General features: G+C 39.4%; 1 protein-coding gene across 1 annotated transcript; it reads left to right on the top strand.

Annotated features, from left to right (window-relative positions):
- The first annotated feature begins 29 nt into the window (after positions 1-29).
- uckl1a (uridine-cytidine kinase 1-like 1a) lies at positions 30-22,800 on the top strand. Its single transcript, XM_067413871.1, has 16 exons — positions 30-147; positions 10,190-10,374; positions 10,533-10,639; positions 11,815-11,985; positions 12,093-12,164; positions 12,516-12,705; positions 12,791-12,852; positions 13,354-13,370; positions 14,615-14,713; positions 15,538-15,631; positions 16,576-16,638; positions 16,732-16,854; positions 17,993-18,100; positions 18,281-18,437; positions 19,304-19,392; positions 19,960-22,800. Exons 1-16 carry the CDS (start codon positions 110-112, stop codon positions 20,059-20,061), a joined length of 1,677 nt encoding a protein of 558 aa, XP_067269972.1. The 5' UTR covers positions 30-109; the 3' UTR covers positions 20,062-22,800.
- The last annotated feature ends 314 nt before the right edge of the window (positions 22,801-23,114 follow it).

The raw sequence follows: 23,114 nt of genomic DNA, 5'->3' as shown, positions 1-23,114 counted from the left end.
CAGGACAGGAACTACATTTCCCACAATGCGTTTCGCGAGGTAATAACAGCTGACAGTCCAATCCAGCTTCATGGCGAGTCGGATCTGAGTGGAGAATGTTGTGTGTGAGATGGAGTGCGGGAGGAAAAACTCAAGCCGATCGAACAGGTATCACAACACAGCCGTCTGCTAGCCATATGTTAGTTTAAAAACATATAGGCCTGCAATAAATTATATTGGACAGCGTCAGTGCGTTTCATCGCAGGTGTAGGCTACCTCCTCTTCCCTACGTTGCTAGACACGTTGATATTGACCCACATCGAGCCATAAATTCTACATTTTTTGGCATTGTATATAGAATGGTTATTCATCAGAGAGTGGAATAGGACTTTTTTTTTGCTCTGATGATGAAAGAAAATTAATCATCATACGAACATAAATCAGCATTGTGTTAGTTAACCCCCTTCCTTCCCTCCTGTCCCAGTTTCTGCTGCGCGCTAATGACGCGTTATTATTATAGGCCTAATGAACTATAGACTAAGGTCTCTCTGCTAGCACTACGTGTGTTCCCATTAGTGCACCATGGAGAGACAACATCCTAACAGATCAACAACCGAGATTTGACCTTTGAGATATCGTAATAAACGTATTATTATTGGGGTGTAAAAATTATTTACAATACCAGGTGGTAGACTATAGCCTGTTTTAATTCACCCTATAGGTCTTTTATAATATATGATATATATTATATGATATACATGTACGATATTGTATGATATAAATATACACTCACCTAAAGGATTATTAGGAACATCTGTTCAATTTCTCATTAATGCAATTATCTAATCAACCAATCACATGGTAGTTGCTTCAATGCATTTAGGGGTGTGGTCCTGGTCAAGACAATCTCCTGAACTCCAAACTGAATGTCAGAATGGGAAAGAAAGGTGATTTAAGCAATTTTGAGCGTGGCATGGTTGTTGGTGCCAGACGGGCCGGTCTGAGTATTTAACAATCTGCTCAGTTACTGGGATTTTCACGCACAACCATTTCTGGGGTTTACAAAGAATGGTGTGAAAAGGGAAAAACATCCAGTATACGGCAGTCCTGTGGGCGAAAATGCCTTGTTGATGCTAGAGGTCAGAGGAGAATGGGCCGACTGATTCAAGCTGATAGAAGAGCAACTTTGACTGAAATAACCACTCAATACAACCGAGGTATGCAGCAAAGCATTTGTGAAGCCACAACACGCACAACCTTGAGGCGGATGGGCTACAACAGCAGAAGACCCCACCGGGTACCACTCATCTCCACTACAAATAGGGAAAAGATGCTACAATTTGCACGACCTCACCAAAATTGGACAGTTGAAGAGTGGAAAAATGTTGCCTGGTCTGATGAGTCTCGATTTATGTTGAGACATTTAGATGGTAGAGTCAGAATTTGGTGTAAACAGAATGAGAACATGGATCCATCATCCCTTGTTACCACTGTGCAGGCTGGTGGTGGTGGTGTAATGGTGTGGGGGATGTTTTCTTGGCACACTTTAGGCCCCTTAGTGCCAATTGGGCATCGTTTAAATGACACAGCCTACCTGAGCATTGTTTCTGACCATGTCCATCCCTTTATCACCACCATGTACCCATCCTCTGATGGCTACTTAGGATAATGCACCATGTCACAAAGCTCAAACCATTTTAAATTGGTTTCTTGAACATGACAATGAGTTCACTGTACTAAAATGGCCCCCACAGTCACCAGATCTCAGCCCAATAGAGCATCTTTGGGATGTGGTGGAACGGGAGCTTCATGCCCTAGATGTGCTTCCCACAAATCTCCATCAACTGCAAGATGCTATCCTATCAATATGGGCTAACATTTCTAAAGAATGATTTCAGCACCTTGTTGAATCAATGCGATGGAGAATTAAGGCAGTTCTGAAGGCGAAAAGGGGTCAAACACAGTATTAGTAAAATAAAATATTCTCTTTTTTTTATTAAGCATTTTATTTTGATTGTTTTTGTATCATTTATTTTAATTTTATATTATTATGCTTTAATTAAGTATTGGCTTTTCATCAATTCACAAACCCACTGCGATCCCCTCATACTCCAGTTTGGGAACCCTTGTGATAGCATATAAAAAGTCGATTTATGATCTCCCCTTTCTTATGTATTTTTCTCCTGAGAAAAAATAAGTCAGTAAATTCGTGTGTCTTCTCTAGAATGTCAGAAGTGAAAATACTATAAGTAGACTTTGTCTCATATTGTGAAAACAAAAATCTCCCAAGCACAACTTATCTGCGCTTTGCTCTCCATTTGGTTTTAGCTCTACAGGTTATATTATTGTATAAACCATTGTCTAATTTTTGTATACATTTATTTGACCTAAGGGATTGTAGGAGAAACATCTGAGCCCAAATTGACACTTAATTGATAAACCATAACTGAGACCTCAGCAGTTAAGCTGTCCTCATGGTCTCTCTCTCTCTCTCTCTCTCTCTCTCTCTCTCTCTCTCTCTCTCTCTCTCTCTCTCTCTCTCTCTCTCTCTCTCTCTCTCTCTCTCTCTCTCTCTCTCTCTCTCTCTCTCTCTCTCTCTCTCTCTCTCTCTCTCTCTCTCTCTCTCTCTCTCTCTCTCTCTCTCTCTCTGCATGCTGGGAGTGTGTGAGTGCGTGTGAGGGTGAACACGGGGAGAGTGCGTCTAATGGTTTATTTTTTCCTTTTCTTTTCTCTTTACTTTGAAGTTATAACGGATTAGTTTATTGATTTATTTTAGGAAAAGTAAGTTATAGTGTTGGTGTAGGGTGTGGCGGAGTCGGGATGGCGTCCCTCCCTGAGAGTGGAGCGGCGTCTCTCTCGCTCCGTCATGGCGTCAGGTGTATGGTTGAACCTGGCGTCACGGTGGAGGATGTTTTACTGGCAGCGGGCGAGCAGATCGGGTACGAAAACATCTGCTCGGCCTCCCGTATGAGCAAGGCAGTAGTGATCTTTGTGAAGGAGGAAGTCTTGGTCAGTCGGCTGATAAGCAACGGTGTTGTGGTAAGTGGCGCTTTTATTACCGTTTCACCGCTGGTTACACCGACGACGAGAGTTACAATCTCAAATGTCCCACCTTTCATTAAAAACAGCGAGATTGAACGATCTCTGGCGAGCTACGGGAAGTTCGCTAGCCCGATCAAAATGGTTTCACTTGGTTGTAAAAATGCGGCTTTAAAGCATGTATTGTCATTCAGGCGACAAGTTTTTATGTTTCTGAGCGAACCGGATTTGAATGTTTCTTTTAGACTGTGGCATGAAGGGAAATCTTATCAGGTGTATGCGAGTAGTGGAAGCATGAAATGCTTTGAATGTGGAGACGTTGGGCATAAAAGGGTGGTGTGTCCACACAAAAGTCAGGTCAGGGAGAATACACAGCAGGGTGCTGATGCTGCAGGTGAGGGATCAAAGGAAAGGGAAGAACAGCCTCAGGTGGAGAGTGAGGTGCATGAGGATGATGATGGTGGTGATGGTGGTGGTGCTGCTGGTGTTGTAGGTAAGGTGAGGTCTACTGTTACTGTGGACCAAAACAGAAATACTGAGGAAAGGGGGATGACAGATGAAGGTGAGGTTACGGCGGGAGGAAGTGGAGAAACAGTGATTGGTGAGGATTTGGTGATGGCAGATGAAGGTGAGGTTACGGCGGGACGAAGTGGAGAAATAGTTATTGCTGAGGAAATGGTAATGACAAACGAGGATGAGGTTACGGCGGGAGTAAGTGGAGAAATGGTGTTTGTTGAGGATGGTGGAAATGGAATTGAGACTCAATTAGAAACATCACAGGGGTCTATAATGAGTAATGACAACGATGATGCTCTTTCAGATGTTTCTGAAGTTGGTTCCCAGGTTGTGGAAAATGTCTACACACTGCAAGAAATAAATGAATTTTTGGATGTTACTTTTGGGAAAGTGGTGGAAGTCAGTGATTTTTTCCCGGATTTGGATAAATTTATTGCTTCAGCCACTTTGTTGCAAAGAACAGTAAGCTTTGATGAGCTAAGCAAGAAAAAGAGATTTCGTCTAAAGAAAATTTTAACGAAGTTACGTCAAGGCAGGTCTAGTGCTTCGAATAATTAAAAAAATGGATAAGTTACAAAGAGTGTCTTTTTCACTATGGTTTCTTCTGTTTCTGTCCCTTTTTTCTCTCTTTCTCTTCTCTATGGAGTGTCTGAAGGTTGGCAGTAGTAGTAGTTAGTAGTAGTAGCAGTAGTTTCAGAGTTTTTAAAGATAAAACAAATTAATGTTGCTTTCCTACAGGAAACACACACTGACGTTAATAATGAGGTGGAGTGGGGTATGTGGTGGGGTGGGAAGCTAGTTTTAAGTCATGGCTCAAGCAATAGTGCTGGGGTTGCTATTTTATTCTCAAAGAATATGAATTTTAACATTTTAGCTGTGGAGGAAATTGAGAAAGGGAGGATTTTATTAACAAAGATAGAGTTTTGTGGTTTTTTGTTTGCTTTTGTTAATGTTTATGCCCCAAATAACGGGTCGGAAAGGGTGAAGGTTTTTATAAAACTAAATGAAGCGTTAAAGACGATTAATGATGGTGTGTGTGTTGTTTTGGGGGGAGATTGGAACTGTACAACGGATTTTACTGTTGATAGGAATGGAGTGGAACCACATCACCAATCCAGCTTAGTACTTTCTAAAATAATGGGAAAAAATGTTTTGATGGATGTATGGAGAATGAGGAATAAGAAGGAAAGGCAGTACACATGGGTTAAAGTGACTGATAATGTGATTTGTGGGGCTCGATTGGACCGTTTTTATCTTACAAAAACATGGAATAATAGAGTAGCAAATGTTTTTCATTCACCCAATGGCTTTTCAGACCATCATATGGTTAGTCTAGTTTTAAATCTGAAAGAACTGTCAAAAAAAACTTATTATTGGCATTTTAACACCAAACTTTTACAAGATGTTTTGTTTACTGAAAGATTTAGATTGTTTTGGGATGAATGGCGAGTGAAGAAGAGTTCTTTTGAGAGTCTGAGTCAGTGGTGGGACGTGGGTAAAGCTCAAATACGAGTCTTTTGTCAGAACTATACCCTGCACTCTTCATCACGTATTAAAACAACAATAAAAGGACTGGAGAAAGACATTATGAAATTAGAAAAAAGCCTTATGGATGATCCTGGAGCGGTGCAGAAGGACTTTCTGAAAAAGAAAAGAATGGAGCTTGGATCTTTTCTACAGGAACAGACGAAGGGGGCACTGATCAGAGCAAGATACTGCTCCATCAAAGACATGGATGCTCCCACCTCCTATTTTTTTAATTTAGAGAAGAAAAATGTACAACAAAAACACATGTTTCACCTGCGACGTACTGATGGATCCATAACAACTGACCCAGTGGAAATAAAAAGAATGGCAGTTGACTTTTATGGGAAGCTATACAGCAAAGAATCTTGTGATTCTAACAGTGCTGCGGAATTACTCCAAGACTTGCCAAAGTTACCTGATGAACAGAAGGAATGGCTGGACAATGAGATCAGTTTTGAGGAGCTAACGGAGGCGATGCAGCAACTGTCCTCGGGACGCTCTCCGGGAATAGATGGACTGCCTGTGGAGTTTTATAAACAGTTTTGGACTATTATAGGAGAGGATTTACATGAAGTATTTTTAAGTTGTTTTAAAGAAAAGTCACTACCTGTAAGCTGTCGCCGTGCAGTTTTATCTTTGCTTCCAAAAAAAGGGGATTTATGCTGCCTGAAGAACTGGAGACCGGTGTCTCTTTTATGCTTGGACTATAAGATTTTATCCAAATGTCTTTCTAACAGAATCAAACATTGTTTACAGTTTTTAATTGAGAAAGAGCAAACGTACTGTGTCCCAGAGAGGTCAATTTTAGATAATATATATCTGTTAAGGGATTTAGTTGATTTTGGCCATCTTAATAATATTAATCTGGGTATTTTATCATTAGATCAGGAAAAGGCATTTGATAGGGTCGATCATGGGTATCTTTTCAATGTTTTAAAAAACTTTGGGTTTGGTGAAATTATGTTATCATATGTAAAGTTGTTATATTCTGATGTATGTATTATGGTTAAGGCTGGTGGGGGTCTAAGCGCTCCCGTTCCTATTGGTCGAGGGATTCGACAGGGCTGTCCGTTATCTGGTCAGTTATACAGTCTGATGATTGAACCGTTGTTACACAGACTGAAAAAAGACCTAAAAGGTGTAGAGATTCAAAATGGGGGTGAAAGTGCGAATTTGGTATTATCAGCTTATGCAGATGACATCACTGTTTTTATTACAAGGCAGGAAGACATTAGAAGATTAAATAAAAACATTGTTTTATATGAAAAGGCATCTACAGCCAAAGTGAACTGGGAGAAAAGTGAGGCGTATATTATAGGCAGGTGGGAAGAGACGGGATGTCCAACACTTCCAGGTGGCTTAAGGTGGAGAAGAGAAGGGTTAAAGGTTTTAGGGGTTTTTATTGGTAGTGCGCAGTATCAGATGAAGAACTGGGAGGGTTTGCTGGAGAAGGTGTCTGGCCGGTTGTCTAAGTGGGAACGGCTATTACCACAGTTGTCCTACAGAGGTCGAGTTCTGGTTGCCAACAACCTGGCAGCTTCTGTCCTGTGGCACAGGTGTGCAGTCCTGGATCCACCGGAAGAAGTTATATGTGAAATACAAAGAAAGCTGGTGAACTTCTTCTGGAGTGGTGAGCACTGGATCCGGGCATCGGGGATCTACTTGCCAGTCTGTGAGGGAGGACATGGACTGGTGGATGTCAAGAGCAGGATCAATGCTTTTAGACTGCAAGCAGCAAAGAGACTCTTGTATCACAAAGAGTTGTTGTGGACCCACACTGCGTGTGCCATTTTACAGAGGGCAGGGGGTCTCGGACTGGACAAACACCTGTTTTTAATGAGGTTGGAAGAAATGAATCTTTCTGGAATTACACCTTTTTATCAGACAATGTTTTATGTGTGGAGGAGTGTTTTTAAAATGGACAGAGATTGGAGCAGTTCTGCTCAATGGGCTCCGGAGGAACCTTTATTTTTTAACAATATGATCCAGACAAGACTTTTATCATCAGTGACTGTCAAAACCTGTCTCATTGGGAAGGGGATTGTGAAGCTGGGTCAACTCATGGATAAAGATGGATGGAAAGCGGTGGGAGTTATTCAAGGAATTACGGGCCTACAGTCACAGAGACTTGCATCTAAGCTGATAGAAGAAATTTCCATGGTGGTAAAAAACATGTATGGAGAGAACATGGCAAGAGGACAAATGGATAACCATAGTGGCAAACCAGAATTTCCAAGAATTGACATTTCACTGCTAATGAGTGACGAGGACGAGGGTGAAGTCGCCAATTCAATCCTGAACTCTCGGACACCTCAACTGGAGTATTTGGACAATGTTTCAAAGAAGGCGCTCTATCACTCTACGGTTAAAGTGATGCATCAGCGGTCACTAAAGCGACAGAAAGCCTCCAGATGGCCAGGTTTGTTGGGACCAGAATTCCTTGTGCGAGACAGGTGGAGGACCCTGTATAAACCCCCTGTAGAGAAGCGTACTGCTGATCTGCAGTGGAGGATTATCCACGGGGCCATAGCTACGGACAGACACGTGGCACACCTGAATCCAGCGGTGGGGGGGCAGTGCAGGTTTTGTGGTGAGGGAGAAGATTTAGAACATCTGTTTTTAAAATGTGGTAGATTAAATAATCTTTTTCAGTTACTAAAAATTTGGTTTAATGGTTTTACAGGGGATTTTAATGATCAGGTCTTTATTGGAGGGTTGAAGTATAGTTTTGTTTTAAGGAAGAGAGTAGTTTTATTGAATTATTTAATAGGGACAGCAAAAATGGCTATATGGAAGACCAGAAAGAATAAAGGTCTAGGGTTGGCGGCGACAGATCCAAAAGTGATGCTGATGTGGATGGTGGCAGCAAGATTGAGAACTGAGTTTGCATATTACAGTCTTACCAATAATATTCCTGCTTTTTGTGAAACATGGTGTTTTAAGGAGGTTTTATGTGTTGTACATGATGATCAGTTGGTTTTAGGGTTTTAGAAGAAGAAGGAAAAAAAAAAAAAAAAAAAAGTTTTTTTTTTTTTTTATGTTTTGTTTTTAAGACATCATGTTTGTAACAAGTAAAAAGTAAAAATAAAGTTTTTTCTAAACCTCTCTCTCTCTCTCTCTCTCTCTCTCTCTCTCTCTCTCTCTCTCTCTCTCTCTCTCTCTCTCTCTCTCTCTCTCTCTCTCTCTCTCTCTCTCTCTCTGTTTCCTGGTTCCTGGTTCTATTAATACTTTCCATCCACTCACCTGTAGAACTGATCCTCTTATTCCATCAAGCCCACACACTGAGCGAGCCAGTATCCAGACACAAAGACAAGCTGTTTTTCTATTAATTAAAAGGTTTCTTGAAGACATTAGTAGTCGGCTAACTTTCAAACAGAGGTGGGCTGTGTTGAATCTAGTCTTTTCTTAAAGCAGGCGTGTGATTTTGCCAGTGCATTAGAAGCGGTATGATGTCCGCCCTCTCCGTGACCCAGGCTTTGTGCTTCAGCTGTGATTATTAGCTGGTTTATCTGTGTTGGGCTGTTTGAGCTTCGATGAGAATGCGACCTTTATTGCTTATATGGAAGACAGCCATCAGGTTTTCTCAGCTGATATGAGCACGCTGCCCGGATACACAGGGGCCAGAATATCAGGCTGCTGGGCTCTCCGTATAAATGGAGGGTGAGTTATTAAATGCACTGTTTAGTATTTAAAAGGTTAATCAAATGTCCTTTTGTCCACTCGCTTGAGTATAATCTGAACAGAGCAGCATACAGTTAAAGAGTAAATCATTGTTAAGAGAAGAGTCTAGATTTTGAGTCTTTTTTTTTTATTTCAGCACCTTTCCATTTGGCTGTGTTGTTTAGCTATTTTGAATGTGCTGTAACTAGTGCCCTGATTTAGTCACTCATGCTGATGCAAAGCATGAGGGAGACAGGTTCTGTGTGATGCTGACGCGATGGCGGAAAGATCTCTTGGTTGCTGATTTTAAACCTGCTACTTAAAGGGTCAATTCATCCAAAAATTAAATCGATGTCATTAATGACTCCCCCTAATGTCGTTCCCCACCCCTAAGACCTCCGTTCATCTCCAGAACACAGTTTAAGATATTTTATATTTAGTCTGAGAGCGTATGGAAGTGTATGCACACTATACTGTCCATGTCCAGACAGGGAATAAAAACATCATCAAAGTAGTCCTTATGTGACAATACAGACTGCTGAAATCACGTGACATTGGCGATCCGAATCATGAATGATTCTGAATCATGACTGACTCTAATGACTGATGCACCTCTAGCATCAGTCATTAGGGCATCTCTTGAGATCAGAGGAGTGAGGTTTACTCGCACAGCAAATACTAAACAGCTCTCCTGTTGCCATGTTGGGAGAAATCCTGAGTGCAGAGGCGTTGTGTGAATTTTGGTAGTTTTAGACTAAATGTGAGCATGCATTTACCCATGTCACTTGCACAAAACATATTCAGTATTCCTCAAAATTAATAAGAACAGAATTGATTTAATAATAACAAAATTATTTGCAATGAGTTTAAAGGAGTTATACACTATTGTATATAATATAATTATTATTATTTTTATTTTTTTTACATCCTGCAGACATTAAAAAAGTTATATAATATGTCTTTATTATAAACTTGTCATGATTTTATGGAGAAAAAATCACTGATTACTTGTTTTTTTAAATATTAGATTTTGTTTTCTCATTCAGATCTGTGCAACATGCTTTGTTGTGTTGTTGAGGGCACAGAATAATATATATATATATATATATATATATATATATATATATATATATATATATATATATATATATATATATATATATATATATATATATTTATTTATTTATTTATTTATTTATTATATTTAGTGATAATTTGTCTCTAGGAGCACCAAAAACATTAGCTAACAAAAAGTACTAACTAACTCATTGGTTGAGCTGCTGTTGCTGTTGTGTGGTCAGACAATGAGCAACGCTGACTGAGAAACATTGTTTACACTGTTTGGAGAAATCAGCCTATAAATGTCTTACAGTATATTACTGCTGGTTGGTTAGCACTAGCCCACAAGTATCCAAATGGATGTATTTTATAATGGAATAATTCTTTTTTTTTTTTTTTTTTGGTCTAGTGGGAGTGGTGAAGATTCTCTGGACCGGCTCCTCCCCACGGTCAGCACCTCTCGCAGGAAGAGCAGCACTCTGGGAAAAACAGAACCTCCACTGCTTCGCACGGGCACACGTACCATCTACACAGCCGGCAGACCGCCCTGGTACAACGAACATGGAGCCCAGTTTAAAGAGGCCTTTGTCATTGGTACGAGTAGATGGAAGAGTGATCAGAAACTTTCTGATGATCATTCAAATAGAGATATTAAGATATAAGACTTTCAGTATTGGCTCAGCTTGTTCTCTATTAGGTTTGAACTTAAATACTAAATATGAAATTCTAAATAAGTAATAATGTTCTTACAGGTCTGTGTGGAGGCAGTTCCTCTGGAAAAACTACTGTAGCCAATAAAATAATCGAATCTTTGGACGTTCCTTGGGTTGTTCTACTATCTATGGACTCATTTTATAAGGTGAGGATGTTTTTGTGTTTATGGGATGGAAGTTTGGTCATATGTGTGTGTTACTTTGAGTGGGAAATCTGAATGAGCAAAGTTGATCTGGTAAATCAAGTGCTTCTGAAAGTCCTTTTAATCCTTCTCCTTCCTCACGTATCTCTGTGTGAATCAGTCTAAACCGTTCAGCCTGTCACATTTAATCGTTATATACACTGCCCGGCCAAAAAAAAATCGCTGTTTGGATTTAAATTGGCAAATGCTTAAGAGTCAATGACTGGATCATTATTGCAGTGATTTTTGTAAAGCTATACAATCCATCAATTAGGGTTGAAAGAGCTTTTGCTACACATATAACATGCTAGAAACATAAAAAATCACTGCAATAATGATCCAGTCATTGACTCTTAAGCATTTGCTAATTTAAATCCAAACCAATCCAAATTAAATCCCGACCTTTTTTTGGCCGGGCAGTGTATAGCATCAAAATGGTCGCTTTGGAGATTTGTTTCTGCAAGGTTATATCCACTGTGAAGTCTCACTTCTTATTAATGTTGTTTGCAGGAACAAATTTAATTGACATTATTTACTTACGGTTATCAAAAAATAACTGGCTCCTTAGAGCCATCTGTTCAGGAATTGAACTTCATTGACCATGCAGAATGTTTTTAAGTCACCAAAAATATATATATATATATATATATATATATATTTCAGATTTATGCCTTTATTGACTAAAAATAGACTACACTGGTTGTGTTGTATGTTTTTTTATCCACATTTATGAGAAGGGAAAAAACAATATAACATGAATGACAGAATTTTCATATTTTTGCAAACTATTACTATTTATATATATATATATATATATATATATATATACATATATATATATATATATATATACATATATATATATATATATATATATATATATATATATATATATATATATATATATATATATATATATATATATATATATATATATATATATATATAAAAATTGGATGTAACTCATCACGTTTTTACACATGATATCAACAGCCTTCTTCGTCAGATGCCATGGTTTATGTGATTAGAATATAAATATGTTGAAGCACATATGGTGATAGGGTGATTGTGATCTTTCCTGTGTCTGTGGCGCCCCCACCATCGCTCAAACATGCAACCTTTATGTTACCCATCTGCAGGTTCTGTCTCCAGAGGAACAAGCTCTAGCAGCCAATAACGATTATAACTTTGACCATCCGGGAGCTTTCGACTTTGAGCTGCTTGGGACCACGCTGCGGAAACTTAAACAGGGGAAAAGTGTAAAAATCCCAGTGTATGACTTCACTACACATGGACGACAGAAAGAATGGGTGAGTGTGTGTGACAGCTGTTTTGCATATTTCCCAGATACCAACCATACAGATAAAGCAAAAAAATTCTGTTGTTAATGGTGTTTACTTTTTCCTCCCTCTTCCAGAAAAATGTCTATGGTGCCAGCGTCATTATCTTTGAAGGGATCTTGTCCTTTGCAGACAAAGAGCTCTTGCAGGTATTATGAAATGTTTCGGTTTCTCAATGTTTAAATTCTGATAAAAAATACAAAGTAAACAAAGTGATAAAAAATGTTTTTGTGATGACGTAAGGGAGATGATGAGGGACCATTTATCACAAATCCATCTTAAAGAGCCATGAAATGAAAATGCGTCTTTTATGGCTTTTTAGTCCATATTGATTAGGTTTTAGCTAATATTTATATGCTAGTATATTCTTAAAAGTTGTCAAAATTAACATTTTGCAGGTATGTGCATTTGTTTAGAGAAAATTGAAATATTTATGACTCTTTCATTATATCTACAACTGAAAACAAAATATTTCTTCAGTCAACTTGTGTTTTTTGCAGCTGATGGACATGAAGATTTTTGTAGATACAGATTCTGATATTCGGCTTGTACGGCGGCTGAGGAGGGACATCACAGAGAGAGGACGTGACATTGAGGGCGTGATTAAACAATACAATAAGTTTGTAAAACCAGCCTTTGAGCAGTACATAGAGCCCACCATGCGACTTGCAGACATTGTAGTGCCACGTGGTGAGGTCAATATTTCATTCCTTTAGTTACCATTGCTTTTTGAATACAGATGCTACAATTTCTCACTTCTCTCCTGCAAACACAGGTGGGGGTAACATGGTGGCCATTGACCTGATCGTTCAGCATGTTCACAGCCAGCTAGAAGAGGTAAGTGGAAAGGGGCATTGTGGGAAATTATCATATGAAACAATCTTATCCATTGTTCCAGCCAAAGAGGAATTGTTAACCTATTTTTTCTGTTCACATAGGTAGTCTGCCCTAGACAAGATATATTAAAGAAAAAGAAAAACCAAACACTTTTTTATTTAGTGTTCATCATGTAAAACTGAGATGTTTTAGTGTAGATGTACAGGGTTTATTCTTAAACTAATCAAGAAAATCTAAGGGAACGTGCCGTGTTGAATGGACTTTTTCAGTTTTTTTTCACCTTTCCACACACTACACACAGAAATGGCGCCCTCTGTCTATAAATAGAAGTTCTGCAACTTCTATTTTTTGTATGTATTTGTATTACACAGTTTGGTACAATGAAGTAGTTATCATAGAATAACGTATTAAGGACAGGAAACTTCTCTCAGCCTTCTAACTCTTTCACTGTTTTTGGACTGATTTTTCATCTCTGTTCTGTTGCATGCGTTCTCTCGGCAGCGTGAGATTAGTGTCAGGTAGAGAAGTTTTTTACTCATACATTTACAATGATCACGTATATCATTGTTATATAAATGTATATGAATCTTATATAAATATATATAACACACATACACACACAGATCAGGCATAATATTATGACCTAATATTGTGTTGGTCCCCCTTTTGTTGCCAAAAAATCCCTGACCCTTCAAGGCATGGACTCCACTAGACCCCTGAAGGTGTGCTGTGGTATCTGTCACCAAGATGTTAGCAGCAGATCCTTTGAGTCCTGTAAATTGTGAGGTGGGTCCTCCATGGATCGGACTTGTTTGTTCAGCACATCCCATAGATGCTTGATTGGATTGAGATCTGGGGAATTTGGAGGCCAAGTCAGCACCTCAAACTCATTGTTGTGCTCCTCAAACCATTCCTGAGCCATTTTTGCTTTGTGGCAGGGTGCATTATCCTGCTGAAAGAGGAAAGAGGAAATACCATTTCCATGAAAGGGTGTACATGGTCTGCAACAATGCTTCGGTAGGTGGTACGTGTCAAAGTACCAAAATATATGGATGTCAGGACCCGAGGTTTCCCACCAGAACATTGCCCAAGGCATTGCACTGACTGGTCTGTAGCTATGTAGCCCTATATGGAACAGTGAATTCTGACACCTCTCTATCAGAACTATCATTAGCTTCATGAACTATCTTAGCTACAGAGCTTTCGGTCTCCACATGCATAACTGAGCCATGACCCTGTCGCACCATTCCTTCCTTGGACCATTTTTGATCAATACCGCCCATTGCAGACCGGGAACACCCCACAAGAGCTGCAGTTTTGGAGATGCTCTGACACAGTCATCTACCCATCACAATTTGGCCCTTGTCAAACTCTCAAAAATGTTCCTGCTTTTAACACATCAACTTTGAGGACCAAATGTTCAATTGCTGCCTAGTATATCCCACCCACAACAGGTGCCGTGATTAAGAGATACTCAGTGTTATTCACTTCACCTCTCAGTGGTCATAATGTTATGCCTGATCAGTGTGTATTTGTGTGTGTGTGTGTATATATATATATATATATATATATGTACGTATGTATGTGTGTATGAACATGCAAATGACCCACATAGCTCCTTTAGTGCTACAATCATTGTTAGAAATGGTATGTCCCGGTGTACAAATGGCCTTCATTTGTATTTGTATTTGAATCACATTTTTTTCTTTGACTGCTGATTTGCTTAATATCCCTTCTCTTTCATAATTACACATACACACAGGGCGCTCCTGGCCACGGCCCATCAGTCCCAGCCGCTCCCTCAGACTCTCAGTGTGTTGGAAAGCACGCCACAGGTCAGAGGTCTCCACACCATCATCAGGTGAGTGGTGAGTGTCATATGAATCAGATCTCATCAAACACATCAAAAGATTAGCCTCGTAGGTCCCGTTCTTCGCGATTCCATCTTTCAAACTTTAGTTAGTGTGTAATGTTGCTGTTAGAGCATAAATAATACCTGTAAAATGATAAAGCTCAAAGTTCAATGCCAAGCGAGATATTTTATTTAACAGAAGTTCCCTTTCAAAGCCTACAGTGAACGGCCGGTTTGGACTACAGCAGGAAGTGCAGGGATGTAATGACATCACTAGAACCGTTTGTTGACTAACCCTCCGCCCACAAGAACACGCAAAATAGGGGGCGTGGTCTTGTTGCTCTCCCACGTGGAGAAGAGCGCGAATTCAGTGCTTGCATCTCCCCGTTATGGTAAGAGGCGGGACCTTTCCGGGCAAAGTGCGCTAAGCTGCTGTCCAATCACAACACGGGAAGCGCTGGCCCAATCAGAACTCGTTACGTGTTTCTGAAGGAGGGACTTCATAGAACAAGGAAATCATCAGGCCGTTTTTAGGACAGAGGAAACAGCGCTGTACAGATAAGTAAATTGTGTGAAAAATACTGTTTTTTTACACACGAAACATGAACTCATGTTATATTGCACACTGTAAACATAATCAAAGCTTCAAAAACACGCAAAGAACGGGACCTTTAAGAAGTTGATGCTTGTTGTTGAAATGTGTTTTGGAATCCATTAATCTGTAGCTGGTGCCATTCAGAATTCCTCACATGTGTGAATCAGGCTAATGACTGCTTTAACCTTTTCTCTGTGTCTCTTATGCACTCCTCCTTAATTTTTCTGTTTGTTTTTAGGAACAAAGACACCAGCCGTGACGAGTTCATCTTCTACTCAAAGAGACTGATGCGGCTGCTGATTGAACACGCACTGTCTTTCTTGCCCTCAAAGGTATGTGGGTGTATTTCTGTCTATGTGCCGCTAATTGTATTTTTTTTGCCAGACTTTGATATGATTGTGCGATCAAAACTGAGTTTACTGTGGTTTAAATTATACCTAGTGCTCAATTAAAGATTTTTATTAAATGACCTGCTATTTATTTAATCAAATCATTAGCTTATAGTCAGCGCTGATGGCCTAGTGGTTTGCACACTGACACATAGTGCAACCCGAGTTCAAATCCTGACTCAAGGTCCTTTGCCGGTCCCGTTCCCCCTTCTCCACCCCATGCTTTCCTGTCAGTCTCTACTGTCCTGTCTGACAAAGAATGAAAAATGCAACATTTTTTTATTATTATTTGCTTATAACCACACATATGTCAATACATTTTTAAATGAATATGCCAGTTGAATTTGAATTAATTTTAAATCAACATTATTGGCCAAGTATGCAAAATATACAAGGAATTTGTCACTGGTATGAGATATCCCACACATTGCTAATTCACACATTATAAATAAAAATGTATTCTGATTAATTAAATAAGCCAATTAATAAAATAAATCAATTATAATTAGTCACGCATGTCAATAAAATATTATTTGAATGAATTACTTTATATGCCAGTTAATTAATCATTTGAAAAATTAATAATCAAACGTATATCAATAAAACCTTTGATTCAATTAATTACATTATCTGTCAGTTAATTAATCGGCAAGACTAATCATATTATTTCTTATTATTTATAATTTATCGCAATTAATTTTCCTGCTGTTTTGAAAGTCATAATTGTACTTTTTTTTAAATAAATAATATTGTATAAATATATGGTTTATAGATAATATTAATGTTATCTATAACATTAACCACTTTAATGTAAATATTTAACTCATGTGTCTTTTTTGCTGATCTGTTGTCATCCTTCATCACAAAAATATCTGTCCTTTTTACAGGCCTGTACCATCCAAACACCACAAGGTCATGAGTATAATGGACACAGATTTAGTGGGAAAGGGGTAAATTTTGTGTGCCTTTCTTTCAGTATTTTAACATTTCTTACTTGATTGGAATCATCTTGGTTTTGTAGCACCTGTCTTTCTGTTTTCTAGATCACAGGTGTGTCTGTTCTTCGGGCAGGTGAGACCATGGAGCCGGCACTAAGAGCCGTGTGCAAAGACGTCCGTATTGGCAAGATTCTGATCCAGACGAATCTGGATTCAGGAGAACCAGAGGTAACAAGACAATGACAGAATGAATATAATGAAGCCTGTCTCTCTTATGAGGTCGTAGTACTAAATCTTAAGCTGGGTGAACACTGTGTGAATTTGGACACTTTGCAGACTGTACTGTATGGTAAGTTGGCATCAGCCGCATAAGCTTTGGTGCTGTACACAGAGAAATAAGTTTTCAATGTTGCAGATAAAGCGTCTAATAGAAAATGAATAATGAATAAAGAAACTGTGAAAATGATTAGGTGAATAGCAGGGAACAGTATGGTAATTCTGTCTAACAAAAACAACTGTGAGTATATTTGTCTGTCAGTGTATGTGCACAATATAGGGTTTCTAGTAGCTAATATGATGAGGTTGTATGTATGTACAAAGACCATAGATATAGAAAGGTTCACTCCTATTACTTATGAATGGGAGCCTTCTAAGTAAAAGAGCCAATCGCTGATTGGTAAAGTCATTGCGCCACTGCAGCTGTCGTTAGAAGCTCCGGTTCAAATAGAAACCTGGGATTTGCGCTTAGGACTGCATATGTTCATTGGGAGAAAGACCGCGAGTGTTTCGGGTGCCATTTGGGACCAGGCCCTTGAAAGGGACTTTAGTATGTACCAAGTGTGCCATAGAAGTGCTGAAAAGTGAAGCCAAAACGATTTGATCTCCACTTCACGCTCACTACTGCATAGACTCAGGCTCTAAGATGTCAGCGCCATATTTGGACATCGGTGGCTTCACTTTTCTACAATGGTAGAAAGTGAAGGTGTGTCATCCATCTTTTTTCACAGTCTATATAGTATGTATGTATGTATGTTGTATGATTTGGGGATACGGGAGAGAGCCTATACACAGATGAAATTCAGGCAAATTCAACCATACGAGCATTGACGATTGACAAAACATTTTTTACAGTCTCTATTTATATTTTCTGGCCACAGATGGATTCACATTATGCTTTTTTGTTTATATTTGAGGAATTTTCTTCTCAGCTCTCCTCAAACCCTGTTTGTCCATTTTGCCTGTTGGTCTCTGTCTCCGTGGTAACAGAGATCTCCTGACTCCTCAGTTTCATTCTTTTTGGTGGCTGTGGTTCCCTCTTTCTCACTTCGTTTCCGTAGTAACTAAGACACCCTCCCCTTCCATTTAGCTGCACTACCTGCGACTGCCCAGAGACATCAGTGAGGACCATGTGATTTTGATGGATAGCACCGTTTCCACTGGAGCTGCAGCCATGATGGCAGTGAGGGTGTTGCTGGTATGTGGCTGTAGACCTTGTTCATTCCACAATGTGCAAATCCTGGCCGGGTGTATAGTTCAGACACTATATTTTGACTCTCTTCTCTGGAAATAAAGTAATTAGATGGCAGAATTCCTTGTTAAAATGTTTGAATGGTTTTCATTTGTTGAATGTGAGCGTGTGTATGTTTATATACAGGACCATGATGTCCAGGAAGACAAGATCGTGTTGGTGTCTCTGCTGATGGCGGAGTTGGGAGTTCACTCAGTGGCTTACGCCTTTCCTCGTGTCAAAATCATCACCACTGCTGTGGACAAGAGCATAGATGACTTTCTTCATGTCATCCCAGGGATAGGTGAGTCTTCCTGACATAGATGAACTACCATTCAAATGTTTAGGGTCAGTAAGATTTTTTTGTTAAAAGAAAAGAATACCTTAAATCAGCAAGTATGCAACTGATCAGAAAATGTAATAATTTCAGACAATTTTATAATTTATAAAAAGAAAGATTTATATTTCAAGTTAACACTGATATTTTGAACTTTCTATTCATCAAAGAACCTTGAAAAAACTGCATCACAGTTCTACAATATATTAAGCTGCACAACTGTTTTCAACATTGATAACAATAACATGTTTCTTGAGCAGCAGATCATCATATATGAATGATTTCTAAAGGATCTTGTGGCACGGAAGACTAGAGAAATGATGCTGATTCAGCTTTGCCATCACAAGAATAAATTACATTTTAAAATATATTATAAGAAATATAAGTATTTCACAATATCAGTGTTTTTATTCGATGAGCAGGAAACATTTAAACATTTAAAAACAATGTACAACATGGTTCCATTAGTGAACTACATTTGTTTAATTTATTATAACATATAATTTTAACATTTACTAATACATTATTAATTATTTTATGCATTAAATTATTATTTAATGGACCTGAGCTAACATGAATTTACAATGAACAGTTGTATTTTTTTTATTAACTGATGTTAAAGGCTACTGTGACTAAATATGGTAACAAATGTATTGCTCATTGTTAATTACGTTAACGTTATTGTTAAAGTTATTTAATGTGACCTTATTTAAATATAAATAATATCAATTCTGACCAAACCCAAATCTTTGAATGGTAGCATATCTAAATATAAGAAGAAGAAAGAAGTAGAAGAACTACACTGTGTACTAAAATCTTTGCTGTCCTTAAAGGGGACTTTGGAGACCGTTACTTTGGGACAGATGAGTCTTCATCATGGATTGATGAAGAACAGCAAGAACCACATAGCTGCTCTTCAGAGGTTTGACACTTCGTTCAAGTAATTCATACAGTTAATTCATACGAGTGAGGATCAATACTTACTGTAATTTTATAAAGAGGCACAGTATTTTGTAGCTCTTTATTTTAAAACCGTATGTTCATGATCTATAACAATAAAATGTCTTTTATCAATAAACAAACAAGTATGTTATATTTGATATCTTATTCTAGCTCCTCAAACAGTCACATTAGTTCAAATTGGTAACCTTTACATATTTCTAAGCAAAAGTACAAATATGAGAATACCTGGACCCATTTGGCTGTTATTGGTTTTACACATTCAACATCAAATAAAATAAAAATCAAACACTTGATAATGCGTCAGTCCTTTAAACACATTCTGTATTTCCTTTAAACTTTATAATTTTACATTTTCTAGAGACATTTCTATTTCACCATTCTTCAGGCAGCTCAGAAGTAGTTTTCTGGGAGCATCTCAGAGCTGTTTTTTTCCCTCCAAATGTATTTATTTATTGTACATGTGCTTCTGCAGTCTTAACACCAGAGGGTAGTACTTCACTCCTCCTGTCTCATTGTGCTTTTGCAGGTTCAACAAGGACATTCAAACCCCAACTATAAATCTAAAATACATTTAGGAAAAATGTTGTTCACTCACACTTCTCAGCATCCCTGGGAAAGTCTATGTTAGGTTACTGGAGAGGAGAATTCGACCGATAGTGGAAACTCGGATTCAGGAGGAGCAGTGTGGTTTTCGTCCCAGTCGTGGAACCCTGGACCAGCTCTATATATTTGTGGATTTGGAGAAAGCATTCGACTGTGTTCCTCGTGGCACCCTGTGGAGGGTGCTCTGGGAGTATGGGGTCCGGGGCCTCTTGCTTTGGGCTGTAAGGTCCCTTTACGACCAGAGCAGGAGCTTGGTTCACATTGCCGGCAGTAAGTCAAATTTGTTCCCGGTGCATGTTGGTCTCCGGCAGGGCTCCCCTTTGTCACCGGTTCTGTTCATAATTTTTATGGACAGAATTTCTAGACCCAGCCAAGGGCCGGAGAGTGTCCAGTTTGGGGACCATGCGATTTCGTCACTGCTCTTTGCAGATGATGTTGTCATGCTGGCAACCTCAGACCAGGACCTTCAGCATGCACTGGGACGGTTTGCAGCCGATTGTGAAGCGGCTGGGATGAGAATCAGCACCTCCAAGTACGAGGCCTGGTTCTCAGTCGGAAAAGGGTAGCTTGCTCACTTCAGGTTGGTGGAGAGTTCTTGCCTCAAGTGGAGGAGTTTAAGTATCTTGGGGTCTTGTTCACGAGTGAGGGAAGGATGGAACGGGAGATTAACAGCATCTGCAGTAATGCGGGCAATGTACCGATCTGTCGTGGTGAAGAAGGAGCTGAGCCGTAAGGCGATGCTCTCGATTTACTGGTAAATCTACGTTCCTACTCTCACCTATGATCATGAGCTGTGGGTCAGGACCGAAAGGACAAGATCCCGGATACAGGCGGCTGAAATGAGCTTTCTCCGCTGGGTGGCTGGGCGCTCCCTTAGAGATAGGGTGAGAAGCTCGGTCACTCGGGAGGAGCTCAGAGCAGAGCCATTGCTCCTTCACATCGAGAGGAGCCAGCTGAGGTGGCTCGGGCATCTATTTTGGATGCCTCCTGGACGCCTTCCCAGGGAGGTGTTCCGGGCACGTCCCACCGGGAGGAGGCCCCGGGGAAGACCCAGGACATGCTGGAGGGATTATGTCTCCCGGCTGGCCTGGGAACGCCTCGGGGTTCCCCCGGAGGAGCTTGAGGAAGTGGCTAGAGAGATGGAAGTCTGGGCATCTCTGCTTAGACTGTTGCCCCTGTGACCTGGCCCTGGATAAGCGGAAGATAATAGATGGAATGGATGGTTGTTCACTCAAGAATTTAGAGACAAACAAAACTGTTTCTACAATCTTAATAAAAGACTCTCAAATCTCAAACATGTGCACACACAATAAGATTTGAAAAAATTGTAGCACATTGCACACTACAAGAAATTAAGAATATCATGCCAGGAGGAGCACCTCACATGATCTAATGGGGAAGTGTAAACATTAGGTTCAGCTCAGGTGCCGGTCTCGTGCAGCGCTGCAGCCACGTAAACAGTTTGCCCTTCCCCTACTGACTTTCACTTTTGGATGGGTGCCCGAATATATTGAATGAGGCAAAACAAAAAAAAAAAAAAAAAAAACATTTGCATCTAGGTCTGCAAATTCTGCATCCATTGTACGATTTTTTTAATTTATTTTTTTCCACCTCTGAAGAGCAACATGAAGTCGAGAAAGGCATGTGGGCAGTTGCCCGGGCAACCTGTGCAGGTCCCTGCAATGCAGGAGTCAGATTACATTCACCGCCATGAATGAGCCGAATGAGCTCTTGTGATGAGAGCTGAGGTAATCGCGACCGGCTTGCAGCATATACATTCACAGTGCGTGTTCAGTCTGGTGCGTTTTCAGTTCATGCCTTTGGAAGCTTAACTTTCATAGAAATTAATTTGAGAAGTTAAAACACTTACATTGCTCAGCATAGCTCTGTTTACATGAATAAACGGAGCTGCAAACGAAACTGAGCTGTGAGTGTGATCTCCCATCCCCCATGAGCGGATTGAAAACATGCGGAAATGGCTCCCTCTGCTGGCTGTAGTGTTTAGCCTTTGGCCAAAAATTCCTCAGGTGATGCATATACCGTCAATTTGCATCATCTGGTGAATTTTTCCAGAAATAAAATGCATAAATCTCTTGTTTTGGGGGGATATGGGGGGGTGTATACTCCAGGGTTTCTACTGATACAAAGCCATATGCTAATCGGTAAATTAACTCTTTAACTAGTAGTTTAAGATATGAGATATAATATATGCAATGAGATATAACTATACAAAAAACACTTTTACAAGATAGTTATATTCATACGCACAATGTCCTGGGGTGCATGTTCATTTATAGAACAGTTTTTCTATTAAATAATGAGTCTGTTTAAGGTTATGGGTCTTCCCATGGCCCTTGTTTTTCATTCTTTTAAACTGTCTTATCAGTTGGTGGTATCCATGGTAACTGAGACCTTTCCTGCTTTTTGGTGGAAGGTCCATTACTAAGCATAAAGCATTACATGTTACAAGTAATTATATGTCTGATTGGTGTTTGTTTGTTTGTTTGTTTAAAAGAGGACAATGTACATTAATCAACATTACAATAATGCAAATGTACCCGAGTTAGCTCAAAAGTGCTAATTTTCATCGGCTGTCCTCCAGCCAGGTGTACAGAAAGGCAGCCTTAAAAATAATCACATACAAGTGTCAGTCATTACAACAGGTATGTAACATAGCAGATTATCATTGACGTCTCAACAGGTAGGCTTAATATTTACATACAAGCTAGCACACAACTAACGCGATTTTCTCCCAAGCTCTTCTCTTTGTCCATACGGTTGTTTTAGAAGACAACAGTCGTGTTGTTGCAACACTTCCAAATGCTGTTCAGACATCTCTGATGTTCATTGGACCCACACAGGCACAGCAGCTTGTTTGTGGTCGCGATTTCATAAGTGCTCATTCATTACTGTCAATGGCTATTGTAGAGGTACTGATGTTATCATAGTTGTAATCATTCTGAATAATCATCCTTTTCATAAAAATAAAAAAAAATCCTAAATATGAATTATGTTTGATAAAATCAGAGCGGTCCAATGTGTTCCAATGTGCAGATCTGGGGGTTAAAGAAAGATTTA

The sequence above is a fragment of the Pseudorasbora parva genome, chromosome 13, assembly GCF_024679245.1.
Source record: "Pseudorasbora parva isolate DD20220531a chromosome 13, ASM2467924v1, whole genome shotgun sequence".
Lineage (NCBI taxonomy): Eukaryota > Metazoa > Chordata > Actinopteri > Cypriniformes > Gobionidae > Pseudorasbora > Pseudorasbora parva.
This window is presented reverse-complemented; position numbering and strand designations above follow the sequence as displayed.

Coding starts and splice junctions, on each gene's coding strand:
- uckl1a (XM_067413871.1), top strand. CDS start 110: ATGGAGTGCGGGAGGAAAAACTCAAGCCGATCGAACAG. Junction 15,632..16,575: donor TGTCTTTCTTGCCCTCAAAG/GTATGTGGGTGT, acceptor TCCTTTTTACAG/GCCTGTACCATCCAAACACC. Junction 16,855..17,992: donor TGGATTCAGGAGAACCAGAG/GTAACAAGACAA, acceptor CCTTCCATTTAG/CTGCACTACCTGCGACTGCC.